The sequence below is a fragment of the Oncorhynchus masou genome, unplaced genomic scaffold (genome assembly GCF_036934945.1).
Source record: "Oncorhynchus masou masou isolate Uvic2021 unplaced genomic scaffold, UVic_Omas_1.1 unplaced_scaffold_3361, whole genome shotgun sequence".
Lineage (NCBI taxonomy): Eukaryota > Metazoa > Chordata > Actinopteri > Salmoniformes > Salmonidae > Oncorhynchus > Oncorhynchus masou.
In genome coordinates this window covers 27,375-37,500 of record NW_027009774.1, presented here as the reverse complement: position 1 = coordinate 37,500, position 10,126 = coordinate 27,375, and the positions used below count along the sequence as shown (strand labels likewise).

The 10,126-nt window shown below is 44.1% G+C and overlaps 1 protein-coding gene across 1 annotated transcript; it reads left to right on the top strand.

Moving 5' to 3' along the window:
• Positions 1 to 137: 137 nt before the first annotated feature.
• Positions 138 to 9,863, top strand: LOC135534406 (transcriptional activator Myb-like; the record flags this gene model as incomplete). Its single annotated transcript, XM_064961413.1, has 6 exons — positions 138 to 338; positions 2,851 to 2,945; positions 3,955 to 4,140; positions 4,227 to 4,310; positions 4,897 to 4,979; positions 5,196 to 9,863. Coding segments are annotated over 3 exons (465 nt in total), but the record flags the coding sequence as incomplete, so codon positions are not given.
• Positions 9,864 to 10,126: the final 263 nt, after the last annotated feature.

Below are 10,126 nucleotides of genomic sequence, written 5' to 3'. Positions count from 1 at the left end.
TGTTGTGGAAGGTTTGGGAATCTTTCAATTCAATACAATGGACTTTTTTGGAATCAGAAATATATGTTTACATTGTGGGAAAAAATGGAACAATCAGAAATGAACAGTAAACATTCATCATCATCTCTCTCTTTCAGGTCATTCCTTTCTCCAGCTGGGGTCGTACCAGTTCAGAGAGCCGAGGTCATCACTACCAGGCCACCGCTCCATGCCTCTCTATAGAGAGCACCTCACACAGCGGCAGCAACAACAACAATAACAACAACAACAACAACAGTCACCATGACATCCACGCCCTCTCCAACCTCCCGGAGTTCATGGAGTCAGTCATCGACTCGGTAAGACAACTCTTTGTCTGTGTGTGTGTCTGTCTCTCCCTCTCTCTCTCTCTCTCTCTGTCTCTTTCTCTTGCTCTCTCTGTATTTCTCTGTCTCTGTGTCTCTCTGTCTCTCTCTCTGTCTCTCTCTCGCTCTCTCTGTCTCTCACTGTGTGTCTATCTCTGTGTCTCTCTCTCTGTCTCTCTCAATGTGTCTCGCTCACTCTCTCTGTCTCTCTCTCTGTGTCTCTCTGTGTCTCTGTGTCTCTCTCTGTCTCTCTGTCTCTCGCTGTCTCTCTGTCTCTCGCTGTCTCTCTCTCTCTCAAATGTTATGCTCTCTCAGCTGGGCATTACCATTACCAGTGTGATCATATACCTAACATTTAGAATGATAATTTTTAAATGCTCTGGGAAGAACAACATTGGGCAATTCAAGCAAAGCCAATATGCAGGTTTACGTTTTTTTATGTCATGTTGAAAAATAAATATCTGAATGGTCTCGGCATTTTGACTCAGAAACGTTTGGTGACCTATAGACTACCTAGGGGTAATACTGCCTGGGGATACCGGAGGACCAGGTTTGGGAATGTTCTTTTTTTTTTTTTTTTACTTTTTTTTTAGCAGGTCAGTGAAGAACAAATTCTTACTTACAATGATGGCCTACCAAAAGGCAAAATACCTCTTGTAAATTTAGGACAAAACATACATCACGACAAGAGAGAAAACACATCACGACATAAAGAGAGACCTAAGACAACAACATAGCAATTCAGCAACACATGACAACACAGCGTGGTAGTAACACAACATGATAACAACATGGTAGCAACATAGCAAGGCAGCAACACATGACAACACAGTATGCAGTATGGTAGCAGCACAACATGGTAGCAGCACAGCATGGTAGCAGCACAGCATGGTAGCAACACAATATGACAACATGGTAGCAACACAACATAGTAGCAACACAACATGGTAGCAGCACAGCATGGTAGCAGCACAGCATGGTAGCAACACCACATGACAACATGGTAGCAACACAAGATGGTAGCAGCACAAAACATGGTATAAACATTATTGGACACGGATGTTGTAGCAACACAACAAGGTAGCAGCACCACATGGTAGCAACACAGCATGGTAGCAGCACAAGATGGTATAAACATTATTGGACACAGACAACATCACAAAGGGCAAGAAGGTAGAGACAACAATACATCACACAAAGCAGCCACAACTGTCAGTAAGAGTGTCCATGACTGAGTCTTTGAATGAAGAGATAAAACGGACCAGTTTGAGTGTTTTGTTGCAGCTCCTTCCAGTCGATAGCTGCAGCGAACTGAAAAGACCAGCCAACCAGGGATGTGTGTGCTTTGGGGACCTATAACAGAATGTGACTGGCAGAACGGGTGTTGTATGTGGAGGATGAGGGCTGCAGTAGATATCTCAGATAGGGGGAGTGAGGCCGAAGAGGGTTTTATAAATAAGCATCAACCAGTGGGTCTTGCGACGGGTTTACTGAGATGACTAGTTCACAGAGGAGTATAGAGTGCAGTGATGTGTCCTAGAAGGAGCATTGGTGGTAAATCTGATGGCCGAATGGTAAAGAACATCTAGCCAGCTGAGAGCACCCTTACCTGCCGATCTATAAATGATGTCTCCGTAATCTAGCATGGGTAGGATGGTCATCTGAATCAGAGATAGTTTGGCAGCTTGGGTGAAAGAGGATTGATTACAATAGAAGAAACCAAGTCTATATTTAACTTTAGCATACAGCTTTGATATGTGCTGAGAGAAGGACAGTGTACCGTCCAGCCATTCTCCCAAGTACTTGTATGAGGTGACTACCTCAAGTTCCAAACCCTTAGAAGTAGTAATCACAACTGTGTGGAGAGGGACATTCTTCTTACCAAACCACATGACCTTTGTTTTGGTGGGGCCTAGGATTGAGCCTTGGGGTACTCCCTTGGTGACAGGCAGTGGCTGAGTAAGCAGCTTTTATGACGTTATACACTGCACTCTTTGAGAGGGCAAACACTGAGAGGGCAAACACTGAGAGGGCAAACGCTGAGAGGGCAAACACTGAGAGGGCAAACACTGAGAGGGCAAACACTGAGAGGGCAAACACCGAGAGGGCAAACACCGAGAGGGCAAACACCGAGAGGGCAAACACTGAGAGGGCAAACACTGAGAGGGCAAACACTGAGAGGGCAAGCACTGAGAGGGCAAGCACTGAGAGGGCAAACACTGAGAGGGCAAACACTGAGAGGGCAAACACTGAGAGGGCAAACACTGAGAGGGCAAACACTGAGAGGGCAAACACTGAGAGGGCAAACGCTGAGAGGGAAAACACTGAGAGGGCAAACACCGAGAGGGCAAACACCGAGAGGGCAAACACCGAGGGCAAACACTGAGAGGGCAAACCACTAAGCCACTCTTCCTCCATGTTGTTGTAACCGTGTTCCTGTTCATACTGTAATGTGTTAATCAATACACAAAGCGGTATTGATCGCTATCCCATTTTTCTTCTGCAGCTTTTCAACCAATCCGACAGCCACAGCTTACCAATGAGCTCCCAGAAACCCCTGGTGGCCACAGCTCCACCCCGACTGCAGAAAGAGAACGGCATGTACGCATCTTTTTTGTACTCTTCTTTTTATCTGCACGTTGTGTAACAGTAGTGATTAATCACACATCTCCATGTCAATGATGTAAATCTCACCTGCGCTCTGTCTCTCTCTCTCCCCTGTCTCTCTCGCTCTCTCTCTCTCTCCCCTGTCTCTCTCCCATCTCTCTCTCTCTCCCTCTCTCCCTCTCTCTCTCTCTCTCTCTCTCTCTCTCTCTCTCTCTCTCTCTCTCTCCCCTGTCTCTCTCTCTCTCTCCCCCTGTCTCTCTCTCCCTGTCTCTCTCCCCCTCTCTCTCTCTCTCTCTCTCTCTCCTCTCTCTCTCTCTCTTTGTCTCTTTCTCTCTCTCTCCCTTGTCTCTCTCTCTCCCTTGTCTCTCTCTCTCTCCCCCCTGTCTCTCTCTCTCCCCTGTCTCTCTCTCTTGTCTCTCTCTCTCCCTGTCTCTCTCTCTCTCTCTCCCCCCTGTCTCTCTCTCTCTCTCTGTCTCTCTCTCTTGTGTCTCTCTCTCCCCCCCTGTCTCTCTCTCTCTCCCCTGTCTCTCTCTCTGTCTCTCTCCCTTGTCTCTCTCTCCCCCCCTCTCTCTCTCTCTCTCTTGTCTCTCTCTCTCTCTCTCTCTCTCTCCCCTTGTCTCTCTCCCCCCCTCTCTCTCTCCCCTCTCTCTCTCTCTCTCTCTCTCTCCCACCTGTCTCTCTCTCTCTCTCCCCCCCCTCTCTCTCTCTCTCTCTCCCCCCCCCCTCTCTCTCTCTCTCCCTTGTCTCTCCCCCCCTCTCTCTCTCTCTCTCTCTCCCTTGTCTCTCTCTCTCCCTTGTCTCTCTCTCCCCTGTCTCTCTCTCTCCCCCTGTCTCTCTCCCTCTCTCTCCCTCTCTCTCTCTCTCCCTGTCTCTCTCCCCCTCCCCCTCTCTCTCTCTCTCCCCCCCTCTCTCTCCCCCCCCCTCTCTCTCTCCCCCCCCCTCTCTCTCTCCCCCTCTCTCTCTCTCCCCCCCTCTCCCCCCCCCCCCTCTCTCTCTGTCTCAGGTTCAGGACTCCTACTGTCCGGCGTTCCCTCCTGGAGTTGTCTCCTCGTTCTCTGACCCCGTTCAGGTCTTCCATGGTAGAGTGTATAAAACAGGAACCTATGGAGTGTGTTGTCTCAGCCCCAGACCAACAGCCAACCGGGGTCTCCCAGACCAACAGCCATCCTTAAAGAAGATCAAACAAGAGGTACTTTACATCAATAGCTACATGTGGTTGTGCTCTGACCCTGTGGTTATATTCTGTGGTTCTGACCAGGTGTGGTTGTGTTCCAGGTGGAGTCTCCCTATCTACAGTGGGAAGGACCAGACATCCACACCCAGCTCTTCTCCCCCTCCGGCCCCGCACAGGAAGTACCTGTATGTCACATGTCCTCCTCCTCTTCCTCCTCTTCCTCCTCCTCCAGTCTACTCTTTTTTTATAATGATGTTTTATAATGAATATGTAGTGCAGGGATATTCATCCACTATGAGGTCCAGAGCCTGGTGCCTCTCTGTTCTACCTGATAATGCACCTAAATCAGAACCTGATTATCCACCTGGTGTCCCGGGTCTAAATCAGGCCCTGATTAGAGGGGGAATCACCCACCTGGTGTCCCGGGTCTAAATCAGTCCCTGATTAGAGGGGAATCACCCACCTGGTGTCCCAGGTCTAAATCAGTCCCTGATTAGAGGGAATCACCCACCTGGTGTCCCAGGTCTAAATCAGTCCCTGATTAGAGGGGGAATCACCCACCTGGTGTCCCAGGTCTAAATCAGTCCCTGATTAGAGGGGAATCACCTCCTAGTGTCCCAGGTCTAAATCAGTCCCTGATTAGAGGAGGAATCACCCACCTGGTGTCCCAGGTCTAAATCAGTCCCTGATTAGAGGGGAATCAGTCCCTGTGTCCTTTCTATCTTTCTATCCATTTGAATAGCATCTCTCTCTCTCTCTCTCTCTCTCTAGGATCTGCTGACTACTTCTGCACTGAATGGAGACGGACACAAACCCTACCACCTCCCCGTCGGTCTCTGGGCAGCCCACTACAGGTTTGTGCATGTGCGTGCGTGTGTGTGTGTGCGTGTAGATGTGTTTAACTATATTTGTTGGGATCAGAAGTCGTGTGTGTGTGTGTGTGTGTGTGTGTGTGTGTGTGTGTGTGTGTGTGTGTGTGTGTGTGTGTGTGTGTGTGTGTGTGTGTGTGTGTTTTTAAAGTGATTCGTGTAACTTGTCAATAATGTCATGCAAAACCTTTCTCTCAGCAGCTCAACACTTGGGACCAAGTGGCTTGTGGGAAGGTGGAGGACCAAGTGGCTTGTGGGAAGGTGGAGGACAAGGTCTTGGCTTTAGAGCATAAATACATCACTTCTTACTCTGCTAGGACCTTGGTCATGTAATATATACACAGACAGACAGACAGACAGACAGACAGACAGACAGACAGACAGACAGACAGACAGACAGACAGACAGACAGACAGACAGAAAGACAGACAGACAGACAGGCAGGCAGGCAGGCAGACAGAGACACTCGTTGGATTCAAAGACCAAAGACTTTAATTTGTTTATTTCTATTTCTATTATTTTGTATTCATGGGTTGTTTTGTCACCATATTGTTTTGATCTTCTGATCTGACGCCTGACTGAGCGTTCTACTCAATACATCGTCAATGGTGAAGATTGAATCAAAAGTGTATTACAGTCGGCTTGGAAGCACAATGCCATTCAAAAGGAGACATTACATTAGTAGGGAAACCTTTTGTCATAATTTTGATGTCGCCAGATTGACTTTAGCTGCAGTATAACGTTAGCTAGCTAGCTAAGCTTGAAGGGAGACTGCCAGATTGACTTTAGATGCAGTATAACGTTAGCTAGCTAGCTAAGCTTGAAGGGAGACCGCCAGATTGACTTTAGCTGCAGTATAACGTTAGCTAGCTAGCTAAGATTGAAGGGAGACCGCCAGATTGACTTTAGATGCAGTATAACATTAGCTAGCTAGCTAAGCTTGAAGGGAGACCGCCAGATTGACTTTAGATGCAGTATAACGTTAGCTAGCTAAGCTTGATGGCAGGTCACCGGATTTTAGCTAGCTAACGTTAGAATTTGCTAGCTATTTTTTTTACAAACTTTGCTAACTAAGTAAATTTGATGACATGATAATGCTGACAAAGTTGTTTTTTCCTACTAAATATTTGACTACTTTTAGCAATGTCATCGTATTTCCAGGCGCTATAGTGTCATTTAGACGAAACAGTAATTAGCCTCCGCCCAGAAAGACTGGGCATATCACCACTATGGCGCCGCCGATAAGGGCGGCTTGAGAACGTTCATAACAACGACGCGACCGAGTGACGGAGGTGCAACCTATGAATGGTTTTGTTATTATTTGGATCCTGTGGGTAGTTTGTGGTATTGAATGTTGTATTATAAAGCAGGGAGAAAAATGATGTGCCTATAAATGAATAATAATGGGGCTGTGTTTTTAATAATTCTAAGTTTTTAATATTTGAATATAAAAAAAAACAAGCTGATTTAATTTATTTGCTTTATTTTTTTTGTACCGCCGGCCTATCGAGCGACAGTGTTTAAAACCGAACCCCTGACCCTAGCATTATTACGGGTTAAAACCAAAGTAAATATGATTCAACGATAGCTACTATTCCACTCACAATACACCTTTAACTTGTTGAGAGACCTTTACAAAGCCATATCATAATTATATGAGTGTCTATGATACCTGTTAACTTGTTGAGAGACCTTTACAAAGCCATATCAAAATTATATGAGTGTCTATGATACCTGTTAACTTGTTGAGAGACCTTTACAAAGCCATATCAAAATTATATGAGTGTCCATGATACCTGTTAACTTGTTGAGAGAACTTTACAAAGCCATATCATAATTATGAGTGTCCATGATACCTGTTAACTTGTCGAGAGAACTTTACAAAGCCATATCATAATTATGAGTGTCCATGATACCTGTTAACTTGTCGAGAGAACTTTACAAAGCCATATCATAATTATGAGTGTCCATGATACCTGTTAACTTGTCGAGAGAACTTTACAAAGCCATATCATAATTATGAGTGTCCATGATACCTGCCTTAACGTTTCACTGCTAGACATTAAGAAGTCTAATGTCAGCTCTTATGTCAACCTTATGAATGGTTATGAATGATCATATGATGTTTATGTGACAATTGGGCCAGTCAATTTAAAGTGTTACCTAACTAAACAAAGCTGGAAACAAACACCCCAAATGGCTCCCTGTTCCCTTAATGTATTTGACCAGGAAGAGAGGGCCATTTCAGGCATATTCTCGTTTTTTTATAACCTGTATGACCTTTATTTGATTGTTTCCTGTCTTGATACCGTGTCATAGTGGAAACATTTCCATTCCACTATATTAATATTATTGTTGTTTTATATACTTTTTGATAAAACCCCTAAAGTCTTACACTGAGTTTACTGCGACGTTTTCAAAGCATCAAACTATGACCCAATCCCAAACTGAGCCGTAGACCCTACGCCCTGTGATCGCCCCATAGACCCTATGACCTATGATTGTGCCCTAGACCCTACGACCTATGCAGCTCTGAGATGATTTCACAGGTGTAAGCAAAATGTGACTAACCGGCTCAATTCGGTTAAAATTAAGTTTTTTTTTTTACATTGGATTAAAGTAGAGATTCAGAGCTACAACATGGTAGATCACTATAGTTGGGGAACAATGGGAAAGTTATTCTGCTTTGAAAGTTGATAAACTTGTAAACTCACTTTTTGAGAAAATGGCCTTTGAATGTTTTGGTACCTACCGGAGAGCTCTTCTTTGTCTACACCCATTCAGCATCGTTCACACCCTCTTAAACTTTAGCCCCACCCATCTTTTTAATGGTTGAGCCGAGCATTTTGTACTGACAACATCAGCCAGGCACCCAAGCTAAATTGCTAGCTACTTCCTAGCTACTTCCTGCCACAAAATAACAACTCACTGAACATTACTCGCCCTAGCAGAGCTGGTTAGGCTGCTATGTTATCCAGAGCGTTGGTGACTGATTGTCCGTTCGTAAATTCAGAGTGTTCAGAGCGCACATTGCTCGCTCTGGTTGATCCGAACATTCTGACCTTACAACTACAGTCAAGCACCCAAGCTAACTGGCTAATGTTGGCTAGCTTGCTAATTACTTCCAGACGCATAATGAGAGAACACCTCACTCTGACCATTTTACTCTCCCTAGCAGAGCTGGTTGGGCTGTTTTCATGTTATCCAGAGTGTTGGTGACTGTAACTGTGCTGCTGGCAAGAATTACATTTTTTTGCCGACGTTTGTTGACACCGACCGTATTCAACGAATGTTGAGCATTCGTAAATTCATCAGTAAATTCATCAGCCCTCTGGCACACTCAGATGAGAGTCTTTTGTTAAGACATGTAGCTAGCTAACTAGGTAAAAAATGAACCATAATCCCAACGTGATGTTACTCGTGACATTACTACCCTGCATGAATCTGAACCAACCAGAACCAACCAGGTTCAATGTTATCTAGCTAACATTAGGCTGTAACTAGCAAAGCAAATGGTTCTGAGATCCAAATGATGAGATCATACACGTAATATTAGCTTGCTAACAGTACACTTTCTGTCAAAATTAGAAATGTGTAATATCTGAAAATGTAGCTAGCTAGGTGGATGGACGCGTCTCCTATCGGATGCCACTGTTGGCCTTAGTTTGAAGATGTAATCCGGAGACAGGTGTTTTCTCCATGTCCTTAGTCATCATACTTTAATTCCACTGATTTGAAAACTCGGTCCACCAGAAAGTGGAGAGCATACGTGTAACGTTAGCTAGCTAACAGTACATTTTAACTTGACATTAGGCTTATGCAGTTTAACTACGTGATATATTTTTTTAAAGCCCAGTTAGACAGGATTCCCTAGACATACTCAAAAATATAGAAGCGTGCTGTATGGCAGACCAATCCAAACTCATCTCTCGGCATGTCCAGCCCACACATTATCTCAGCCAATCATGGCTTGCGGGAAGGTTGCTGACTTTTTCTGTGGCTAAACCAACTAGGCTCATCATTTAACAATTGTATTCCTATTTACAGATGACATACAAGTTTGTTATTAAGGCACATGAAAGTTCACATGTTCGAGAAGACATTTCTGCCCAAAAATATGCATTTAAAATACACTCAAAGGGCTCTGGTGTGTAGTAGTGGCCTACAACATACACATAGTGTCCTGAAACTGGTCACATATGGTAATAGTTAGTTAATTAGACCCAACAAATCATCTCAGATCTCCGAAAGAGGGCTTAGGGGCTATGTCTCCATTTGGGATTGGGCCTACGAGCTGAACCCAGTAAAATGTTTTAAAGCTGCACTTGAATGACAGAGCTTTTTTTCTCTGTGAACACTGTTATTATTATAATTATTATGAATATTATTACTACAAACTTGGGTCCAAAGTATCTCAATGTTTGGTAAACATGTCTTTAAAAATATTTCTTTTCATATTTGTTGGTTAGTTTTTTTTAACGCCATGTTTGATACTAAGACTGCAGTAGCCAATCAGCATGTTTGATACTAAGACTGCAGTAGCCAATCAGCATGTTTTATACTAAGACTGCAGTAGCCAATCAGCATGTTTGATACTGAGACTGCAGTAGCCAATCAGCATGTTTGATACTGAGACTGCAGTAGCCAATCAGCATGTTTGATACTAAGACTGCAGTAGCCAATCAGCATGTTTTATACTGAGACTGTATTAGCCAATCAGCATGTTTGATACTAACAGGAGGAAATCCTTTTGATATTTGATGCCTTTCTTTTAGGACAAATACATTTTATAAAAGCATTTTATAAGGCCATGTTTTAATACTTTTGTATACTGCCCAGTCAATAAAGTGTGTATTTTTTAAATGCTGATTTTTGTGAGTGGTTTGTGTTGTATGAGGTCTTTGAGTGGTTTTTGTTTTAAATGAGTGATCGGTGTTCTATTGTGATGTCACGAGCGTCGTATCGAGGGCAGCGTGATGTGAATACATCTTTTAATGAAAGACGAAAAAACACAAAGTAAACTAACTAACTAACTAACTAACTAACTAACTAACATCAAACCACTGTGCTAACATGCAACGTAACATAGACAATAACCCACGAACCCGAACTGGAAAATGGCAACCTAAATA